This window comes from Papaver somniferum, chromosome 3 (assembly GCF_003573695.1).
Source record: "Papaver somniferum cultivar HN1 chromosome 3, ASM357369v1, whole genome shotgun sequence".
Classification (NCBI taxonomy): Eukaryota; Viridiplantae; Streptophyta; class Magnoliopsida; order Ranunculales; family Papaveraceae; genus Papaver; species Papaver somniferum.
The window spans coordinates 99,802,499-99,825,687 of record NC_039360.1 but is presented as its reverse complement, the minus strand read 5'-3'; the positions used below and the strand labels follow the sequence as shown (position 1 = coordinate 99,825,687).

General features: G+C 36.1%; 4 protein-coding genes across 4 annotated transcripts; 1 reads left to right on the top strand and 3 right to left on the bottom strand.

Moving 5' to 3' along the window:
• The first annotated feature begins 2,488 nt into the window (after positions 1-2,488).
• Positions 2,489-3,837, top strand: LOC113356962 (heterodimeric geranylgeranyl pyrophosphate synthase small subunit, chloroplastic-like). Its single transcript, XM_026600201.1, has 2 exons — positions 2,489-2,970; positions 3,052-3,837. The coding sequence occupies exons 1-2, from the start codon at positions 2,602-2,604 to the stop codon at positions 3,748-3,750; spliced, it is 1,068 nt and encodes a 355-aa protein (XP_026455986.1). The 5' UTR covers positions 2,489-2,601; the 3' UTR covers positions 3,751-3,837.
• A 1,331-nt stretch (positions 3,838-5,168) lies between these two features.
• Positions 5,169-7,581, bottom strand: LOC113361517 (U11/U12 small nuclear ribonucleoprotein 25 kDa protein-like). Its single transcript, XM_026604744.1, has 4 exons — positions 7,314-7,581; positions 7,068-7,173; positions 6,328-6,427; positions 5,169-5,701 (listed from the first exon to the last, which is right to left on the bottom strand). The coding sequence occupies exons 1-4, from the start codon at positions 7,522-7,524 to the stop codon at positions 5,603-5,605; spliced, it is 516 nt and encodes a 171-aa protein (XP_026460529.1). The 5' UTR covers positions 7,525-7,581; the 3' UTR covers positions 5,169-5,602.
• A 3,672-nt stretch (positions 7,582-11,253) lies between these two features.
• On the bottom strand, positions 11,254-11,799 carry LOC113359788 (protein ALP1-like). The gene has a single exon (XM_026603367.1). It carries the CDS (start codon positions 11,797-11,799, stop codon positions 11,254-11,256), a length of 546 nt encoding a protein of 181 aa, XP_026459152.1.
• Positions 11,800-12,004: 205 nt separating this feature from the next.
• On the bottom strand, positions 12,005-12,616 carry LOC113359786. Its single transcript, XM_026603366.1, has one exon. It carries the CDS (start codon positions 12,614-12,616, stop codon positions 12,005-12,007), a length of 612 nt encoding a protein of 203 aa, XP_026459151.1.
• Between the last annotated feature and the right edge of the window lie 10,573 nt (positions 12,617-23,189).

The window sequence follows — 23,189 nt, the reverse complement described above, 5'->3', positions numbered from 1 at the left end:
TTTATTTAGACTTCACAATCTGACTAAAATTTTTTTTTGACACAACCTCTTTAAAGTGCCCACGTTTTAACTTTCCTCATGGATAAACACTCCAAATGCTCCACTTCATAATCTGCAATCATTCCTCCATCAAAATTCTCCCTTTTTACAATTACCCGTAAAACCTCTTGTTAGAGCGTCGCTCAATCAAACTTACAAATTTTGGTATGTCAAGCTTGTTATGAAATTTAGATGATCAAAAATACATTTTGATTTATAGTTTATTATAGTCATCCTCAGACTTGGAATATAGCATGATAGTTGAATATCAGAATCCACCAGTCAATCTTGAAGAATGAAGACTGAAAAACAACGACGCCATCGAGAACTTCATCAACAATTGTATGTGAAGACTGTTATCCCATTTACTCATATTGTTTACCGTTCTATCTATTAAGACATATCGCATGATTTTCGTACCATGATGACCTTGCAAAGAAGAATTCAAGAAATATAAATCCTATCGAATATTAGGTAAAAGAGTAATTTATTGTTCAAACACTCACTATTCCATATTTTCATAAGGATTCGTCAAGTTAGTTCATCTGTTTATAAGTTGTTTTGCTAAGTTTACGAACTTATAAAGGTAAAGACCCAAAAACAACACCCAATGGTAGAAATTGGCGGTCCACAATTGGTACATCAATTTTGGTCCGCCCTTAGGCTAACTCCTATGGGCTAGATTGGCCAAAAAGTGTTGCAAATCAAGAAAAAAGTGTGGGAAAAAAGTTAACACTGATAGTTGATAGTTCTCTCTCCTAGCAAGTGCTCGCAGTCCAACTATCAGCGAGATTGAAATGCTGAACCATTTGGCGCTCAAAAAGTGGTCCAAACACTGAACCATTCAGCGTTGGGAGAAGATTTTCTGATCTAACGGCTGAGATTTAAAGCGCCGAACCGTTCAGCACTGAACGCCGAACGGTTCGGCGTTATATGGTGGTCCCGCTGCTAATCTAGCTGCTAGATTAGCCATCCATAGGACTTAGGAGGTTGCCTATGTTGACATGGATGGCCAATATAGCAGCTAGATATCTATCCCATAGGACTAAGCCTTAGCTTTTCTGTTTACGAACAAAGTCTTTAAAAGTACTATAACAGCATGGTAAAGCATCACAGATCCAAACCTCTCATTTTGAATGAATCCATCAATGGTCTTACATTTTTCTAAAGATAGAAATTTTACATTAAAAGATGAAAACATCGATACACCAAGATGTATTGAATCATACAGCACTGACAATGTACAAAATCTCATCTCTTACCTCATCATCACTACGAATATTGCGTCCGAGTAACAATAAGATAGCGAAACAGACAGGGGGTTAGTCGTGGGAGAGTTCGAGAGATTTTAATATATTTGGGTTTTCTCCTGTTAGTCCTGAGGGAGTTTGAGGGAGTCTCTCCAAATCCCCGTTAGTCGTGGGGGAGTTTAGAGGAGTCTCCTAAACTCCCTAGAAAACACCTGTTAGTCGCTGGAGAGTTTAAAAAAAGCTCTTGAACTCCTTGTTAGTCATAAAACCCTACAATACTAGGGAGTTGGTTGCTTTGGGGAGTTCGAAGGAGTTTTTAGTGTATTTTGGTCTCACAACAAATCTCTCAAAAGAGTAGAGATTTTAGTGTATTTTGGTCTCACAACCAAATTTGGTTCAAAATCTTTATTTTCAAATCATACGGATTTCTCAAATCTCACCAACAAAAATGTTGTTCCCAACATGATGAAATGATTGTCAGATGATGGCCATTATGATACGGTGAAACATTTCTAGGAAAATATTAGGATAGTGATCTAGAGTCCATGAAAACGTGTGGATATATAGATTTGTTTAGATCTACATATCCCGTAAGATGCACCAGCAAAAAAAAATGTAGAAGTCTTCACAATTAGCGCTTCCCTGAGTTGAATTACATTACCACTTCTGCAACCACCGTCAAAACTATTTTCTCACCACTACCATCACCACCTATAACCAACCACTACTCCCTTAACCACCCCAAATAAGAACCCTAATTTTAGAAATAAATAAGATTCAATAAATGCTATAGCTCGGAGAAAAGATTTTGAACCAAATTTTAATTCCATCACAATACGTGACACATTTGGTCGCTCTCGGTGGACAGTTAGTAAAAACTTCAACAGGAAAATGTGGAAAAATGTTCGTGAACAAAGGGAGTTAGAATTGTATGGAGACCGTTAAATTGAAGGGAAAAAAAATTATCTCGTTGCACAAAATAACATACTATTGATACAGAGATATGATCATTTTCATTTATTTTTTTTCTTTTGATTAAAGATCAATGTTATTTGCAAATGAGGGTTTATTGTTTCTTAAAAGAGAATGAGTTAGGAATGAACTCTCTCAAACTCCCTCTAATAAACTCTCTCAAACTCCCTACATTCTCTCAAAATCTCTCAAAATTCCTGAGATTTAAAATACACTCAACTCCCCGCAAATCACTCGAGGACTAACCCCCGAGAGATTACCCACAAAACCATCGTCCGCCATTAATAACCCTCAACTTCAAGCTTTTAATACTTCTTCTAAACAAAAACAGTTAAATGCAATGATTTCCTTCACAACTGTCATTCCCTCTTCTTCTTCTACTTCCGATCTCTACTTAACCAGAAATCGCCCGATTTTCCGATACCATCAACGAGCATTCCCATGTTCAGCTTCAGTTTCAGCTTCACCATCATCCGATCAAATCCAATTTGATCTAAAGACATATTGGAAAACCTTAATTACAGAAATCAATCAGAAATTAGATGAAGCCATTCCTGTTAAGTATCCTGAGCAGATCTACGAGTCAATGCGCTATTCCGTTCTTGACAAAGCTGCTAAACGGGCTCCCCCTATTATGTTCATCGCCTCCGCTGAACTCTTCGGAGTTCCTCGCCGCGCTGCTTTCCCTACTGCTTGTGCCCTAGAAATGGTGTGTTTCTAATTTTTTTAATTCTGTTTTCTTATAGATTTTCACTTTGAAACTCATTTTCTTGAATTGGATTTGTGATAGGTTCATGCAGCTTCACTGATACACGATGATTTACCATATATGGATGATGATTTGACAAGAAGAGGTAGACCAACAAATCATGCAATTTATGGTGAAGACATGGCAATTCTAGCTGGAGACGCTCTATTTCCGTTAGGGTTTCAACATATAGTAACATACACCCCAACTGATATCATTCCTGAATCTCGAATACTACGTGTGATCTCAGAATTTGCACGGGCAGTTGGTTCAACAGGTATGGCAGCAGGACAATTTCTTGATTTAACAAATGGTAATAAAAATCTTGAATTTGTGCAAGAAAAGAAGTTCGGAGAAATGGCCGAGTGTTCTGCAGCTTGCGGTGGATTATTAGCCGGAGCTGATGACGAAGAGGTGGCGAGATTGAGAAGGTATGGAAGAACTGTTGGAGTTTTGTATCAAATGGTTGATGATGTTTTAAAAGCAAAAGAAATGAAAGGAGAAGGGACGAAGAATAGGGAGAAAATGAGTTATGTGAGTGTTAATGGTGTAGATAAAGCTTTAGAAATGATCGAGGAATTAAAAACAAAGGCTAAGAAAGAACTTGATGGATTTGATAAGTATGGTTATGAAAAAGTTGCACCCCTTTACAGTTTTGTTGATTATGCTGTTCATAGAGGATTTGTTGTTGTTGATAATCAAGATGATGTTAGTGATGCTAGAGAGGCTGCTTCTCTGTAGTACGATCAGGATTAGTGCGAGTTGTGTCAATTATATGGCTGTTGTTGTTTACTGACTAGTAATAAAATTTATAGATTTTGAAGTTCATATTGCAATGCAGGTGTTTCTAGTATATGAATACAACGTAATCCCCCGCTCTGGCTCCAATTAGGACTTGATTTTATGGGACTAACCATTTTAAACGAGATAATGTTGCTGGATCGGAACTTCAGCAATTCGATCAAGAAGAAACTCCGATAAGGACGGGGAACTTTTGCAAACTCCGATAAGGACGGCAGATATATGCGCATCCTCTAATTGCCCTACCAAGCACCCGGGAATTGAGCTGTGGAGTTTTGCAAATGCGAAACTCTCAGCATACCAATCAGAGCCTAAGAGTTTCTTTCGGAAAAAAAAAGTGTCGAATTCTTGATTCTATTAGGATTCAAGTTCTTGCAATCCTGATTGTTATTAAACTCTTTTATCTGATTCTACTAGGATTTATTAAACTCTATGGCAATATATACAAAATACTCCGTCTTTTTTTCATATAATTCCGTGTGGTTCATGATTGTATGAAAGAGAGAACTGAAGCAGCTGCAGCAATGGAGGATGTTGAAAAAAATCTAGTCAAAAGACTACTCGAAACTACTAACAGTGATATTGAGACTCATATTAGTAGTTCGCCAACATCACCATTACTAAGTAATATTTTTACTAACAGCAGTAATAGTGTATCTACTTCCGATGGCAGTAATCGTGGTGGAACCACAGATACATCGCATCCAAGATCACAAGACTCGTTACCATCTACACCATCGCATTCGTATGTGAGTTTGAAAGATTTGATACCAAAGAAGGCGCGGAAGCCACCAGATTTATATCAAAAGTTGAAAGTTATCAATTCTCGGTGGTGTCGGAGAACACTTTTTTGTTACATAATGTCGGGGTGAGCCTGTTTTCAAAGACAAAGGAACTCTCTCTTCTCGTATGTGGTCGTCCAGCTCTCTAAAAGTGGACTCTTCCCTTACCCATCATCGTTATGGTGGTTCGTTCAATTTCGAGAAGCCTTCATCGTCATAATAGTACACATGCACGGTGGATATATGTAAACTTATATATAGGCGGAGGGACCAATTCTCTTAATTAAGAAACCTTTTCTGATTTCACAAATATCCATGTTTTTTCTAGCTTTGTCCTTAATTGTATTTCCAATGTTAGAGACATATACCCAATTATGATGATTCCCAAGCAAATAAATAGAGGTAGTAGAAGTAAAATATCGTTTTGAAATTTGCACTACCCAATTATGATGATTCGTTTTGAAATTTGCACTCCGCCTATATAATGGTACAAGGAAAAATGAAAATCCCGCCTATATAATAGGTACGGAGGATGAAGTAAATTTCTTTTTGCATCTTCTGATGAAAACAGAAAACTGTAAATAAACGTTAATTCATCTATATATGCAAGTGTATTTTTTTTATCTGGAACCCATCGACATATATTATACATCCGTTTTATACAGCAGTCCTAACTTAATCAAAAAAAGAAAAAGAAAAAGACTCTCACAGCTTCTCATTAGGTTTGTTAAAGCCAATAGAGTCCTACCCAGAAACTGCTCAAATGTCTCATCATCTCCATTAGGTTCACAATCCAAATTATGAACCCTAATAAACTAGCAAATAGTTTGATCAGTTACACTAATTCCTCATGCACAATCCAACTCATACGATGATTTCAATAAGAGATCTAGAGATTATCATTCTTCGCATCTTTGGCAGCATTCAAAGGCAATATCAACTGTCATTTAACTCAAATCTAATTAATTAGTGCAACTGGGAGAGTATGAGTTACCAATTGGTTTCCAGACTCATAACCGCTTGCTAAGACCATGAAAGAATCGATGTTTTCTCCTTCGTGAATGTCTTCCCTGCGAGACCTTTGACTTTACATAAGGAGCAAAATGCACCTGTATCAAAGAATTTTTTTTTACAATGTGCACTTTTAACTAGGCGCAAAACTACAGATCGTCAGTCCCACAAGTTTGCAACCCATGAAACACTATTACTACGAATACTTTTCTTCTTACAGATATGTTTTAATGACGGAGGTTACTTGTATGGGGAAAGATGAATTATATACACTACTGATTTCTAATAACTAAATACACTAATAACCTGAGACAAATTCTACTCAATGAAAATATTTCCCTTGTTAATAAAGAAGCAAAATTTGTAACTTCACGAATATAGGCATGCTAGATGTTGGATAAATAGTCACAAATATACTTGTATGTGGTTATGGGAAAATGCATTAGTAGAGAGAGTTCTCAACAAAGTAGGGCCTCTCCCAGACTCCCACTTAGAGCTGTACAGAGTTCTTGGTGGCGTGTGGCTGAGAGAGACCATGGACGCTCAACAGCCAATCACAAGCTTGCATTGCCCGTTTGACTATTATATTAGGAAGACGCATGCTTTTACACAAATTTTGTGCCCGGCCTGCGCGGCCTGCCCGACTATCCAAAAGTCCCACTCCCTCTCCCTTTCCACATTGCGCACCATAACAATAATCCCAAAAAGTTATTAGTATCTGTACCTGAGAATTGTTACGTATGCCGAAGTCTTGAAGCACAGACTTGTCTTCTATTAGCTTCTCATTATGGTACGAAAGACAGAAGTTCTCCCAAACATGCCTCCTGTACACCAGCCACCCACAAAACGAAACTTATCAAAAGATCGTAACTGATCAATTACTAATACTAACCTATATCAAATCACATTAGCAATTCCTCGTACGAGAACTACTAAACAACATACTTGAAAGGATTTCATATCTCAATCATAGTTAACCTAAAGCTATTAGACATCAAAATGGGTTTTGAATTCATTAAGCAGTTAGTGATAGAATCATAGAATATCTTTTCCAACGGGAAGCTCTTTCTTGCTTTGCTGGATTAAGCAAATGCGAGAATCAGCAAAAACCCAGAATTCGTGAGAATCTAGAGATTAAACCATGCATGTCTAAACAAAGTGTATATTCACAATGGATCCGCATAACCTAGAGAATGTAGAGATTAAGCAAACGCGAGAAACTGCATAACCTAGAATTACGTGAGAATCTAGAGATTAAACCATGCGTTTGTAATGGAATTTTTAGAGCCTGTCTTGTGAAATTTAAATTTTACAAAATGTCATTCATACAGATCTGAGATCAGTGCTATGATTTCAGTTATTATTCCATCTAACTGGTGTAAGTTTGGTTGAGGTCTATAAACAAACGCTTCAAATGCAACAATGTAGAACAAAGCCTAACAACTTATTACAGGAAGGGTTTACCATGATATATGACGATGACCCATTTTTGATTGTTCAATTTCATTTGTTTTCTTCTTGATTGCTAACTTCAATTCCTTTAGTGTAGCTGAATTCAACACCGCCACCTCTTAACCGCAAAAAAAAAAAAAAAAAAAAAGAAAAAAGAAAAGAAAAAAAAAGCCAAAAAAATTCAGCACTTTCGTAAACCAGTATCTCGTACTTTAAAATTTCATGCAAGAAGTATTGAAGTTAGGGTTTAGAAAGTACCAAAGGAAGTTCCATCCATTTTAACAATGGAGATTCTCATAGCACTGCCTAATTCTAAGTTGATCAGAGTGTCAACGTCAGTGAGATTAGGTTTCCTGGGCACATCGGAAAGTATTGGATCATCAAGAAGAGCAGAAAGCGTTGATTGTAATCGAGCTCTCTTGGCATTACTGCTGCTACTATAACCCATTACACTCTCTTCCTTCGCCATTCTCTCCTCTCTCTCGTTTCCACAGAATCAGAAAATTTGTTCCTCAGCTACTGTGTACCCAAAGTTATATATATATAGGGGCTGAGAGCTTCTACGATGATCATGTTGTCAGCTTCATATGTGGCATTGTGGGGAGATATCCTTTATCTTATATTTTAATAATTTTTCCTAAATATAAGCAATGGAAAAAATCTGTCTCCAACCCAACCGTATAGCTTTCTGAACCTTTCACTGCCGCGGGAAAACTCCTCCATTATTTTGGCGGCATAATAAATTTGGTAAATAGAATTCACTCCAAAAACTAGGTCATGAGTTATCTTGATTTGCCTATAAATAGATGAGAATATACAAACCCTATTTCATCTATTCTTGTTTATTCAATCGCTTGATAGAAATTAAGATATAGAGAAAAGTTTGGTGAGGTTCAATCTTTTGTTTTTCTTCGGTTCTTTTTCTTTCTGATTATCATTTTTTTTAAGATCAGGTAGATTTAATTATCATCCAGTTTTTTCCTTGGATGAGATGTAATCAACCTATATTGATTAAAGTTTTGTTACTTTTATTCAAAGTAACAAAGTTGTACATCTGAATATATTTTTCATAATATTTTTAGTTTTTAGTTTGTTTTCCTGGTTGATTTCTAATATCAGGGCTTATATCATGATCTAGAGTAATCATATGGTTAATAAAATATAATTATTTGATTGATATATTGATTGTTTGTATGTTGGGGTTTCTCTGTACTAAGCATGAATCTAATATTTCAATTTTTGCGTAGTTGTTGGTGAAGTATGTCAGACACTATGTCGATCGTGTGTCAACAAGATGAAAATGTTCATGTTCCTGCAACTTCTCCGGATCCGGCTGCTGTGTTTGTAACCCCACAAACCCACTATCATCATTCCATTTAACAACCACAATTTCTTATACAATACCCTCCTTTTCCTATGAATCAATTCAGTGGTCCGTTTTCATCGACTGTTGAACAACCATATGGGGTTGGGTATTCCTTCCAAAGTCATATGAATGCCCCATTCCCCCCTTTCGAAACTCAATCGTTAAGAACTTCAGTAACAAAGAAGAAAGGAAAGGGAAAGAATCCTTCACCAATCCAATCTTCCAACTGGACGACAGCTGAAGACATCGCACTGGCAAAGGCTTATCTCTACGTCTCTGTCGATTCGATTGTAGGGAAGGATCAGACCAGTGAAAGGATGCGGAGTCGTATTTTGCGTGCTTGGAGGGAAAACATGTGCACTTACGATGAGTCTCGGAAAGCCAATGGCTTATCATGCCGTTGGGGTCTGATCCAAGCTGCTGTAACCAAGTTTCATGCTGCATATGAATTTGTAGAGAGAGCTCCAAAAAGTGGAGTCTCGATTGAGAACGTGGTAAGATATTTATTCTTTTTCTTTTATAATTTGCAGTTTTAAGATTATGCAAGAGTAAAGTATCTTATCAAGGTGTTTGCTAGGCATAACTCTTAAGTTTCTCCGTTGAAAGTATGGCATGAAGATAATTTTCCATTTAATATAATGCACTGTAACTTACATAGCAAAGCTTTGTCATATAAAAATGTGTACTTCAGGACGGTAGTTACCTATTGCATAGAAAGTCTATGGATTCGATAATAACGTATTTTAATCGAGATAATTTATTGTTGTTGCTTCCGCATTTGCAGAAACGAGATGCACTGAGAATTCCCAAGGAGACTGGGGATGGATCGTCATTCAAATTCGAACATTGTTGGGAAATTCTGAAAGAAAATCCTAAGTGGTGTTCACTTCAACTCACCAGTACTGGGACTTCAAAGAAAGAAAAGAAGACTGGTGAAAGTCTTGCTGATAGTTTAGCACATACATCACTTACTTCTTCACTGCCAGATGGTGTCACGGATGTGGATAATGAGAACATTGATGCCGAACAAGGAGTTGCTCGACCTCCGGGTAAAAACACTAGCAAAGCTAAACTCCAAAAAGCGCATGAACAGAAGAATATTGCAGGCATACTGAGTAGTTTCCAGACTACAGTTGAAAAGCAACACTTGCTTAATCAACAAGAACTGGAATTGAAGAAATAAAAGGATAAAAAGGACCATGAACTGATGGAGCTATTGATGAAAAAGGAATTCGAACTGAAAGAAAAGGATCAACAATTAAAGGAAGAAGCTCAAAGGCAGAAACAAAAATTAGGGAAGCGAAAGGAATGCGAGCGCATTATGACAACTGATCTTACTCCTCTTCAACCCGCCATACGGAAGGTTTATGAACAAATGCAGGCGAAAATTATAAAGGAATGGGAAGAGGAAGGTCTTTTGGGAGATGACTGGTTGATGATTTAAATTTTAGTATGCAGGTGCTAGTTTATTTCTTGTTTAGTTGTTTCCTTATATTTAGTCTTAGGTTACCATTTCTTTTAGTAAGTTGTTTTCTTTGATTGATTGAGTCTTAGATTAGCATTTTATGATTTAGTACCTACAGTAAGGTCACTTTTGTGGTGATCCTTAACATTCCATTTGGTGTCGAAACTTAATGTTTTCTAGCTGATCTTTAATAAAATTGAGTTTCATTAATCAATGCTTTCAATGTTGTTTTTTATTTTCTATATATGCACGCTTGGTGGGATTGTCTAAATGATAGTTTATGCTATCTGCAACTTGTCTAATTCACCCTCTATCTAGCTACATGACACTCCAAGGAAAATAAACCACAAATGTTGTTTCCATTCAAGGCTGTTACCTGAACTCTAAAAAGCTGTAGTATGGTGGTGTACTGACTATTCTCACGCATTGCAAGGCTAAGAAGGATTATAACTTCAAAAATAGCAATCTGTAGTATGGTACTTATAGTGATTATAAGTTCATAAGTGAATCATTCAAAATTAATCATTTAATAAGGACTACACAGTAATCCAAGCTAATGGTGATTCCATTAATCATTAATGGACAAAGTAATATCAGTATAGTGAACTGACGATAGATTTTTCTGTAGATCACAAAAGCATGAGATCAAATAAAAACAATATACTCATAATGTTTACAAACTGAAGTATTATAAAACTAACTAGCGATCTTTTTTCTAAGCTTTGAAAGATACAGTTAGGTCATTAGTTCACGATTCTGGTGACCAAAACCCTCTCCGTATGCAGCTGATCTTTGTATAGCTAAGCATTTTGTAAGACTTGTAAATCTTGTTTTGATTAAATCCATGTCCAGGTACACCGGAAACTAACAGGTACCCGTACTAAGGCAGAAGCATATTTCATATCCTCCAGCATATTATTATGAAGTGTCAGTGCAACCGTATCTTCTTTTCCTGCAACAAATTCAGTCACTGGCAAACAAATAAACCGGTTACTTAAAATTTCAGTCCTGCGAAAAAAATTTAGTCCTGCAAATAGAACTAGCAATTCTGCGGCAAATGCTGACAGTAAAAAAACTTGAATATGAACCTTGATAATCACATGAAACATATAAATGTCACAGTATAAAATTTCAACACCCTGTATACGGTAAGAAATCACCATTTCTGCATTAAATTGTAAAAAACATAATTTCACCCATTCAAAACAGTGGTGATCATCCATAAATAAAATAAAGGCAAAACTGCAATACCAAATACTAATAAGGGTCTCTCAATGATAACTCTAACCTGGGATGTAACCAACATCTTTATTCAAAACAATTAAAACACCAGCAACTCTTATGCTGCAAATAAGGGAACCCCGCAGCTAATTTTCTGAATCTCCAAATTGATCCCATAATTGGTTAATGAGATCAATCTTAAGCTCGTTGTGCACTTCCTTGTCTCGAACTAAAAATGCGCAGTCATGCTGTGGAACAACAGGTTCAACATTTTCATCCGGAAGTGGCCTCCAACTTTCAGGGTCGACTCCTTGTTGACGCTCATGCTCAATGATCATATTATGCAAAATGATACAAGTCTTCATGATCTTCCCTATATCTTTTACATTCCGCATACGTTCCGGCCCCTTAACAATGTGCCACCTTGCTTGCAGTACCCCGAATGCCCGCTCCACATCTTTACGTACAGCTTCTTGGCGTTTGGCAAAAAACTTCTTTTTGGCGGTATTAGGACTTGAGATGGTTTGGATTAGAGTTGCATACTGAGGGTAAATTTCATCGGATAAATAATATCCCATATCATATTGATGGCCTTGAACAACAAAGTTACACGGTGGAGCAACACCATTAACTATGTCATCAAACAAGGGAGATCTTTCTAAAACAGAAAGATCATTATTTGAACCAGCCATGCCAAAGAATGCATGCCATATCCACAGACTTTCAGATGCCACTGACTCTAAAATTAGAGTGGGAACCTTCTTAAAACCATTTGTGTGTGTACCATGCCATGCCACAGGGAAATTCCTCCAAGGCCAATGCATACAATCAAGACTTCCAAGCATTCCGAGAAAACCACGATCTTCTCCTTCTTTAAACAACTTTTTGATGTCATCTTCATTTGGTTTTCTCATGCTCCTCGAAAACACCAATTATAGCATCACAAAAGCGTTTCAGGCATTCAATTGCCGTACTTTCACCAATCTGAATGTACTCATCAACAGAATCAGATGGACAATCATATGCAAGCATTTTCACTGAGGCCATCATCTTTTGCAGAGGACTCAAACCATACTTCTTAGCAGCATCAACCTTTTGTGTAAAGTAGTCGTCATGGTCATGAATTCCATGTAAAATACGCTTGAATAGATCAATATCCATCCGATAGCGACGACGAAAATAACTTGGTGGATACTTCGACTCCCCGCCACTGAAATAATCTTTGATAATCAAATTATGACGAACCTTTCTATCACGTTCAATGTATCTTCTACCCAAAACTGATCCACCATGAGGTCCCTTGACGTTTATCATCGTAGTTGCAACCATGGCTGGAACAATAGAGGTGATAATTCTAGTTGATTTCTTCATTGCAGTAATACCGTCTAAGTTGTCGCCAAACCGTTGTTTCTTTCTAAAGCTCTGAAAAACAGATAATGAATCATCCACATCCGATTCACTACCAGAAGACGAACTATCACTGTCGTATGAAACTTTTGATGATGCCATCATGGATATTCAACCTAAAAAATGTTGTATATGCTCAAATATCAATAAATACTATACAACTTGAAATCAATAACAAACATATTACATATCAACGTTAAAGTATGTGACATCATGAACTTATTATTCTACTGTTAGAAAGAAACATCAAACATACAAATCAAATCGGAATAACTTTTTCTCTAAAAGACAAAGTCGGTAACAGCGAAGATCGGTAACTCTAATTTTTCAAAGAAATATAGAATACTGTAACAAGCTGTAATATTGATTTGGATATCATCATGGAGATTCAATTAATCTATAAAAGAAGAGTTATTGATAAAAAGAAGAAAACATATTTACCCGATTGATACACAGTACGAACGAGATGGTTTCCTGGCTTTGGTTGAAAAAACAAGGGAGAAAGAAAGAAAAGGGGCAAAAAAGCTTCGTTACGGAAAGGAAGGAGAAAGGATATATAAATACTAGGAATTACTGGCTAGTCCAGGAATGAGGGAATTGGTTACTGGCTAGTCCACTCCCAGAATTTATTTATCCTTTGGTCCAAAAACATGTTTTTGGACCAGAAACTTTATCCCCTAATCCATCCACGTGCGGTTTACACAAGACCAATTTTCAAATATTCCCAACATACCCTTCTGCAACTTAAAGTGAAGAACAAAAAACCAAATCAGTTTCTTTCCTTTTTTTTTCTTCTTAGATCGGTTTCTCTCAATTTCTGGTACTGTTTTTCAATCATCTTCATCTGAGCTTCGAATTAGGTTCTTCTGAGTTTCGAATTAGGTCATCTGAGCTTCGAACCAAGGTATTTATCCTTTCAATCATCCTCTTCTGCTGCTGTTCTAGAAATCTTGATGAATAATTAGGTTTATTCTGATCCGATTTCTATCAGGATAATTGTATATGATGTACATTGTTATGTTTTTATGATTTCGTTTTATGATTTCTGTTTTGTGATGATTTACAATGTCAATTTAGTTTCAAAGTAATTTTCGTTCGTTTTTTAAGTAATTTTCGTGATTTTTGTGTGTTTCAATTAGGTATTTGAGCTTCGAATTAGGTTTATCTCAGATTCGAACAACGTATGATTTCTTTTTATGATTTCTGTTCTGTTTTTTGTAACCTGATTTTTTGTATTTTCTACATTTTTCTGCTGCTGTTCTGTTTAGTTTTCATTAGAAAGATCTTGTAGGATGTATTACCAATACGTACTGCATATAGCGTTCTGTTTTTTCATTCTGCAGTAGATACATATGAATATGAGTCAGTACATGTCAATACGTCCTGCATATAGCATGCTCTTTTTTCATCCTGCAGTAGATGCCAATACATATCAACCCTCGCATAACACCAGCATAGATCATAGATTATCTTAAAGTTGGTGGTGGCATTGAACTCCAGTATCACCACGCATATCATGCAATTGAGTTGTCGCATAAACAAATTTTTGGTAATGATGTGAAGTCGTACACTAATCTTGCTTGGTGGGTGAATGTTGTTAGGGAAACAAACCCTGGGTCATTTATTGATTTCGATTTCAATGATGCTACAAAAAGATTCAATAGACTTTTTGTTTGCTTTGGAGCTTGTATAGAGGGATATAAACTATGTCGTCCCATGATTTTCTGTGACTGTACATTTCTCACTGGAACTTTTAAAGGAGGTCTCATGGCAGCAACATGTCTTAATGGCAATCAAGGTAACTGGTTCTTTTTTTTTTGATATGTAGTGTCTGGTAGTTAGATCACTCATATTGACCTTACTTCACTATCTGACAATGAGTATTGACCATACTACATACTACATATTGACCTTACTGAGTATGAGATAAACCATACTGCATGTGAAAATGTAGTGTCAATCAGTTGCTTAACATGTTATTATGTAGTGTCAGGTTTTCACATATCAACAAAGAGGTAAACCAACTGCATGTCAATATGTAGTGTCAATATTAGTTGCTTAACATAACTAGTAATTCCTTTTTGCAGGATTTTATCCGCTTGCGTTTGCTTTAGTACCTGGTGAAGACAGTATCAGCTGGGAATGGTTTTTCAAGAAACTGAAGGAGGCTTTGAATGATGATCGCCAATCACTTTTATGACTGACCGAGGTGAAGGGTTGGTTAAATATATTCCCAAAGAGTTCCCTGATTCTCATCAAAGATATTGTTACTTCCATTTGAAAAAAAACTTACCTATCGCAAAGTCTGACGAAAATTATAAGGAAGTGACTGATGCTTTCCGAAAGGCGACATATGCTCTTTCTCCTGCAACATACGAGGAAGGTCTTCAAGAAATGGTTAATTTGGGAAGGCCTTGGGTTGCTGACTACTGCCGCAACATTCCAAAAGAAAAGTGGTCCAGTGCTTTCTTCAAGGGCTGTAGTTATGGTTACACTTCATCTAGTGTTGCTGAATCGTTCAATAGCTGGATTAACAAAGAGAAGAAATTACCTGCGTGTGCGTTCGTTGACTCGATCAGGTTTGTATCAGTTTCCTTAGTCACAGTACAAGCTTATATTAGTTTTCTTTTGTAACAGTATTAGCATATATGTTTTGTTAATCTACGTATATTTTTAGTATAACAGACTTGCTATCCCCTTGTCGTGTAGGATACATATGATGGAAATGATGTCAGAACGTCGTGAAGAGAGTCTCTTGATGGACCCAGAACTGCTAACCCCTACGTATCAAGCCTTGCTTGAACTACACATCCAAATTGGCCGTCCCTGGAAAGTTAGCCAGTCAGATGCTAATCGTTATGAAGTGCATTCTCCAAGGTTAGCGTTTACCCCTAATCTCTATCATCTGAATGTTATTTACTTTCTCTTTCTTTTTTTTAAGTACCATGTTTCTGTGAGAACATATAAATATGTACTGTGTATATTAGGTGTACTGAAAAATAACACATGAATATGTACTGTGCAGATCTCATATGGTATATCTAGAGAGAAAAACTTGTACTTGCCAACGATGGCGCATTTATGGTTTTCCATGCTCGCACGCTACTGCAGCTATTACTAGATCTGGAGGAAGGATTCTTGATTACGTTGAATATTATTTCAAAGTTACCACTTTTCGTAAGCTATATTCAATAACTATTAGACCCGTTCCTAACCACGACATGTATGTGTCTTTAATCAGTACATTTTCATATTTTGCATAACAATAAGTAATGGTAGATACCACTTACACATGTAATAGCTATTGAAACTGTTAACATAAACCTACTTACATATGGATGTTACATACTGATATGTAATGGTAGATACCACTACATTTTTTTATATTTGTTTTTCAGGAACAATATACCGTGTACATATTCATATGTAGTTGTGGTTCATTCCATTTATATGATACTGTTTTTTTCTCACAGGCCCGATGAGTATCACGTAGATGATATCGTTCTCCCAGCAGAAGTAATTAGGTCCCCACCAGGCAGGAAAAAGGGGAAACGTATTAAGTCTGCATATGAGACTAGTAGAAAATCTGTCAAGTGTTCAAACTGTAATTTGAAGACTCATCACAACAAGGCAACATGCAATCTTATCCGACAGTATGAACTTTCTGAAGAATGATTTTGTGTCAGGTATGTATTTCAGTCAGATACATATTAATGTCTTAATTAAGTAAGTTTGATACAACACAATGTACTTTTAAGCAAGTAGTGTTCTGATTTCTCTTTTTCTTTTATCACAGGCTTGAACGTGCAGCAGAATGTTATATCGATGATGTTGCCAGATTCCTTTTCCACAATTCTTTCCTCTAGCCCTTGTTATATTCTACCGTTTTTCTTTTTGATTTTGTCAGTACCAACTGAATTTGGTTAATAAGTATTTCATTTACAGTACATACATTACAAGTGTACTGAAAATACTGTTTTTGTTGTTTCTTAGAACATCTTTTGGTTTTTGAAACATTATAAGTCTATCAAAATGTAGTTATTGTAGTTATTTTCGAATAATGAAATATGTTGTTAAGTCTATCAAAATGTCAGTATCTAGCACCAGTAGTGAAGTATTTACATACTGAAATTACATGTCAGTATTGTAGTGTTAGTATCTACCACTACATACTGATATGTAGTGGTTGTAGTGTAACAATACTAGATGTTTGTAACAAGAAAACAATTAAATATGTACTGGTTTGTGGTTTAAACATCTTCCACTAAGATTATTTAGAACATCTTTTGGTTTTCTAGCTTATTCACCATCTTCACGGGGGTCGAGGGGGCAGCGCCCCCTTGTATCAACAACACAAAATCATGTTTAAGTAACACAATTGAAATATCACTACATTAAAGTTAAACCCAAATTCAAATTAAAAATCACTACATATTAGATATATGTTTTTGAACATTCTTGAACTCATGAAATGAAATGAAACCAAGAATAAAAAGAAAAGAAAATAGGTAAATAGTGATATGTACTGTCAGATTACTTTTAGCAAGTAAGACTAATTTTGTGTCATCTGCCAACTGATTTCTGGTGGAGATGCTTTCAGCAATTTTCATGCTAACGGGACCCTTTTGTTACGAATCTTCGCTTGCACTTCTTCATCATCTCCTAAAGGCACTCCCACATATTTTATTTTTGACATCATCTTCATAAAATGCATCACAAACAGTAGATAGTCTGGCGATCCCCCTTGTTGAGGTGTTTCACATTCATTCACTATTACATTCTTCATTGTTACTTTGTTCTTCTCCAGCAAGTACACGTTGATAGGTACGTACATGTAATCTGCCATTTTGCAGGCGTGTGGATAACAAATACCTCCCCATTCATCCTTAGAAGAATTGTAGTGGTTGAACACCATTTTTTCGCAGTCATACTCAAGTAGCGTCCAATTAAGATTGTGGTGGCACATTGGTACAAAAATCTTCTTGATACTTTCATCCATCGCCAATATTGGTTTGTAAACAGAATCATGTGCTGCTCCTTTGAGGTTATTCGGGAACTCGACATTGTACTGAAAACATGGATGTACTTGAAATAGTTTATATCTAATTTTGTTTTATGCAATATTGATATGTAGTGTACCTACCCCTACATACTTTTTTAATTTTTGAATATGTGCTGTAGTAAATATGCAGTGTAAGATAACAACTTACCCAAGCGGACGGATCCATATGCAACACAGGCAAGTATTTCCTGTATACTTCGTGCATCGGTTGCTCATTCTGAAATTTGGTGTTAAGCTTGTATTGTGCGTAGTTGAGAAGATCTTGTTCTAATAAATCGTTCTGCACCAAGTCATCAACTGTAGTTCCACTTACACAAAGACCACCTTCTCCCACTCTCCAAGCAATTGAGCTAGAAAATAAACGACGTAAAGGTTAGTATTCTTTGTGTAACAGTACATACTGATATGTCTTTCTCAGTATTTTTTATACAAATATGTATGTATATCAAAAGTACATACACAAACTAATAGTACATATCAATATAAAAGTGTCAATTGAGAACTCACCTAAGATTTTTGCATTATTGATGTATGTGGAAAGAGTACTCTTTTGTTCATCGTTCATGTCATTATAGAATGGTGATTTAGTCAGTTTCCGGAAATACTTGCGCAATTTAAGCTTTCTCTTTTTGTTTAGTGGTAGTGCTTCTGCTGCTGCAGCTTTCGGTCCTTTATATGATGGTGAGAACTTACTTCCACTATCATATATATCATCTACCTTCTTTGCAGGATGGGAACGAGTAACAGGTCTGGTGGGTGTTGTTACCTGCTGCTTTTCGGGCTTTGTAGCACGCTTTTTGTTCATTTTTACCATTTTTTGTTTCTGGCTTGGGCTAAACTGTTCCTGCATTTTTAATCAACATAAAAAAATATGTAAATATCTATATTGCATAAAACATAGTTACATCACCTAATCATTTTTGAAAGCATGTAGTGGTATATGATTGTATGGTATAGTGATTTCTAGTGCTACCATACTGATATCAGTATGTAGTGATTTGTAGTGTAATATTAACTACACAAAATGAGATTTTTAGTACATATCATTCACCTATGATGGAACCTCCAAAACATCTTGCGAGGGGACATCCAGAACATCTTGTGATGAAACATACAAAGGATCTTGTGATGCAACCTCCAAATGACTTTTTGAACTGGTTGTAGGTATGTATTCTTTTTGTTTACCTGTAACTTCACCTGGATCTTTCGGTTCAATGGGTTCTTGTTGCTCAGTTGTTTCTTGTGGAATTTGTAAAGGCCGCAAATCTCTTCCAAACAGATTATCAAATTGTTCTCGTAAGTTAATACCAAAAAGACCATCGTTGTTATTTGGAAGGAGGTCTGCAAACTCTTCGACATAAACACCAATGCCAGAGTTTGTCATTTCTATAAAATCTGGCATAGACAGCTTTTCAATGTGTTCCAAACTCGACATCATAGTAAACAAAGGTACATACAGCAAATGAAACTCTTCCGCCGCCAATCCGGCGTTATACTCTGGAAATTTCTGTGAATTAACTACAACTGAAGACTTCGTTTCTAGCATAGTTGTAAGCAACTCCTTTGCTGCTTCCTGCCTAACTTCAAGTTGACCAACCTGCAAAAATCAATTGAAACTGTCAACAAAAACCTACTTAGCTTGAGTTTTTGCTATGTCTACCACCACAAGAATGTACTGTTACATATAAATATGTTCCACTACAAGAATGTACTGTTACATATCAATATGTAATGGTAGATACCACTACATATTGATAAGTAACAGATAGATATTGATATGTAACAGATAGATAGTGGTATACAAGAATGTACTGTTACATATCAATATGTAATGGTAGATACCACTACATATTGATATGTCACAGATAGATATTAATATGCTACTTACCTGTGTGTTTTCTTTGCCTTTTTCTCTTGTATCTCTTTGACTTTTTGCTCCAAATTAGATTTACCCCAATTTTTAACCTCAGAACGCGGAACTTCAACATCATGGAACTTCAATACTGAAGTTGTTGACAATTCAACCTCAGAGGTGGCATTAGCATGAGTTTGATCTTTCGGTGTTGACAAACCAACTTCAGGAATGTTGACATTAGCATCTGTTTGATCTTCTGGAGAACCTTGTATTTCGTTCTCAACTATTTGTTCCACATTCAACTCTTCATTGGGGTTTCTTGGAGTAGGTGTACATCCCAAGCTAACATAATCTTCCTGGCTGGCTTCTCTCTGCAAAGGGAAAGCTTTCCGGTAAATATCATGCAACATGAACTCAAGCTTTGAAGCGTCAACCGGTTCGCCCTCTTGATGCATTGTGTTGAATTCACTCCATTTGGCAGATATTGTATTCCTCAAATCATCGTATTTAATCTTCCAATCTTCTCCCCACAATACTGAGTCCTCTTCTTCTTTCTCTTCTTCCTTCTCTTCTTCCTCTTCTTCTTTCTCTTCTTCGGATTCGGAATTGTCATCTAAACAAAAAGCATCATCATTTGCTTCCTGTTGAATCCTTATTGAAATACGATTAAGGATTTGTCTTTCTTCGTGTGTTATCTCATCTTTGAAATCAACATGGAACTGGTAAAAATCAAATAAATGTAAAAAAGCAACTACATATTAGATATTACCAAAAAAAAAACATGTCGTAGTTCTTTCTCTATTAGATACACAGGGAGAACTACATATTGATATGCTAATAACTACATATCAATATGTATCACCACAAATTGATATGCTAATAACTAATACATATTGATATGCTAATATGTAGTAGCATATTGATATGCTAATAACTACTACATATTGATATGCTAATAATTACATATCAATATGTCGAACTACGTGTACTTATCAATATATATTTTTATTATGACAAAATATGTACGACAAGTTTACCTGATACTCAGAAAGATCAATATCCTTTAGGAACTCAGCACATATCTTTGTATGATTCCACCTAGCCACTCTTGGCACATACATTCCTGCAGGTTCTGTCACTATATCCTCGGGCGCCACCAAATGGGTATGCTCCGCAAACCATGGCTGCAAAATATTGATATGCAGTATTAGATATACTATCAAAATGTAGAAAACACATAAAACAAAAACATTTTGAAGTAGAATAAACAAATAAATAGATTCTTACCAACAAATAAATAGCACAACCATTTGTGCGTTCTACGGATTCCACGTTTTCATTCAACTATTTCTCTAAATGAGAATGGATGAGGTCAGGCCATGAAATATTCTTAGCCTTCTCAAGATCAAGAACGTAACCAATATATTTTTCAGTCAAAGCGCTTGCATCACTTGTAGCGAAAAATAATGAAGTGCACATATACAAGCAGATAAGCCTAACAAGATCTTCGGCATCTTCCTCGTCTTCCTCGTCTTCCTCGTCTTCTTCAGAATCTTCATTTGATTGATCACCCACGCTTTGCAGAGACTCTTCATTAGACTTCTTCTTTTTCAGATTAGTTGGTATTCGTTTAAGGATATTCAAGATTGCCTTCACAATCATTGGCCTAGTCACTTTATCACCAGCTTTCATATCAGTAGGAAAAGTCCTTTTGAAAAATTCTGTTTCACGCCATCCACTTTTTTTATTGACTTGTGTAAGCCTATAATCAAGATATTCCCTATTTGGAATTCTCGGCATCCCATAAATAAGTGCCATTTCTTCTAGTGTGGATACTAGCTCATTCGGTTGGCCATGCCTTTTAAAGACAAATGTAAGCTTGTTTGGATCTTGACCCCTAACGTAACAGCGTAACATTTTCGTCATTGCATCTTCAATCTTCAACCAATGTTCCAACTCAAATCTTGTGTACCAGAACATTAGGAACAGGTTACCGAATGATGCTTCCGAAATCATCTTCAGCTGCAACTCACTCAACTCAAGGTTTTCAGTGGACTTCGCAATAGCCTTCTTAGTGGTCCTAATAGTCTTCGCAAGCCCCCACAAGCCCCTGAAACCGCCATGGTATAAACTTCGTGGTTTTCCATCTCCTTTCTTACGCTTATTAGCACCTACACAATAACAAGAACCAAAAACTATTACAGTACATATCAATATGGTATATCAAATATGTAGTTACATCATCAATATGTAGTTGTAATATCTACCAAGTCTTGAAACTACATATTATTAACAGTACATACGAGAATATAAGTATCTACCTCTACATATTTATATGTAATATTTTATCAGAGTATAAGTATTTACCTCTACATATTGATATATAATAGTAGATACCACTACGTATTATTTTAACTACATATCGATTTGTAATAGTACGTATGGCGTATGTATCTGCTTTGATACAATAAAAATGTAAAAACACTTAATACCAAAAACAAGCGCAACAATGCATCATTACATACTCATAAACATATGTTATTAAGGATACATATTATTCATATGCTTTGTTCTTATATGTAGTTGTACTACATACCTTCTACATTTTTCCCCCCTTTTGTTTTTGGTGAAGGAGTAGCATCTCTCAAGGCAACTGCTTTCTTCCCCTTCTCTTCCCCTACACCATATCAAATATGTAGTTAATGTATCTACCATGAACATGAAATAACTACATATCAAATACCACAACATACTGGTAATTTTATAACTACATATGAACCACAATTTACGGGGGTCGAGGGGGCAGCGCCCCCTCGTTATTAAGAATTATCTTCAGTTTTAACATTACAAACCTTGTTTCAGGAGCGCTTTTGCTTTCCCCCTTTTTGCTTTTCCCTTTCCTTTTGGAGAAGGAGTAGCATCTCTCAGGACAAGTGCTTTGTCCCCCTTTGCTGATGGTGAAGGAGTAGCAGCCTTTGTCGTTTTTTTTTCCTTTTGCTTTAGCAGTTGCCGCTGCTGTTTTTCTTTTGCTTTTTGCTTCAGGAGCAGCATCTGCTTTCTTTCCTTTGGTTTTTGCTGTTTTTGTAAACCAAAAGTTTTGTACACATTACATATCAGTATGGTACAACATATAACTTGTCAAAATGAAGTACAAATTGCAGACAACATATTGATATGTAGTACACATATAAATTGACATACTAAATTGTAGTATGTATTAGTTAAACAACACTACATTTCAATATGTAACAGTACATATTTTAGGTTTTGGGAATATTGCATGTCAATATGAAGTACATATTAGGCTTTGTTTTTGATTTGATTTACCTTTTTCCTGAGGAACCTTACTCATACTTCTTGTTGTGGGAGATTTAGCAGTAGGGGAGGTTCCTGTTGGTGAATCATCGGTAGACTTCCTTCTTCTTTTCATTGGTGTACGAGATTTAGCAGTAGGGGAGGTTTCTGTTGCTGAATCATCGACAGAAGCAGGGGACGCTTCTGTTGGTGAATCATCGTCAGATTTCTTTCTTCTTTTCACTGGTGATGGAGATACTTCAGTAATTTCTTCTGTAATCGTCCTCTTAATTTTTCTACTTGTACCCATTTCTTCTTCAATTGAATTTAATGAAAATTAGGTCAGATACTGAAAGAAGAAGCAGTTTTTGTTTCTGATAATGGTGATTTTTCGATCTTGTTCTGATAATGGTGATTAATCCATTGAGTTAGGTTGCGGAAGAGAGACGAAGCAGTTTTCTGAA

Bases quoted from the DNA above. Each gene is read 5' to 3' on its own strand.
- LOC113356962 (XM_026600201.1), top strand. From the start codon at position 2,602: ATGATTTCCTTCACAACTGTCATTCCCTCTTCTTCTTCTACTTCCGAT. The intron at 2,971-3,051 runs GTGTGTTTCTAA...GATTTGTGATAG, and splicing joins CTGCTTGTGCCCTAGAAATG to GTTCATGCAGCTTCACTGAT.
- LOC113361517 (XM_026604744.1), bottom strand. From the start codon at position 7,524: ATGGCGAAGGAAGAGAGTGTAATGGGTTATAGTAGCAGCAGTAATGCC. The intron at 7,174-7,313 runs GTACTTTCTAAA...TTTGCGGTTAAG, and splicing joins AATGGATGGAACTTCCTTTG to AGGTGGCGGTGTTGAATTCA. The intron at 5,702-6,327 runs GTACAGATACTA...TCTTTGATACAG, and splicing joins GCATACGTAACAATTCTCAG to GTGCATTTTGCTCCTTATGT.
- LOC113359788 (XM_026603367.1), bottom strand. From the start codon at position 11,799: ATGGCTGGTTCAAATAATGATCTTTCTGTTTTAGAAAGATCTCCCTTG.
- LOC113359786 (XM_026603366.1), bottom strand. From the start codon at position 12,616: ATGGCATCATCAAAAGTTTCATACGACAGTGATAGTTCGTCTTCTGGT.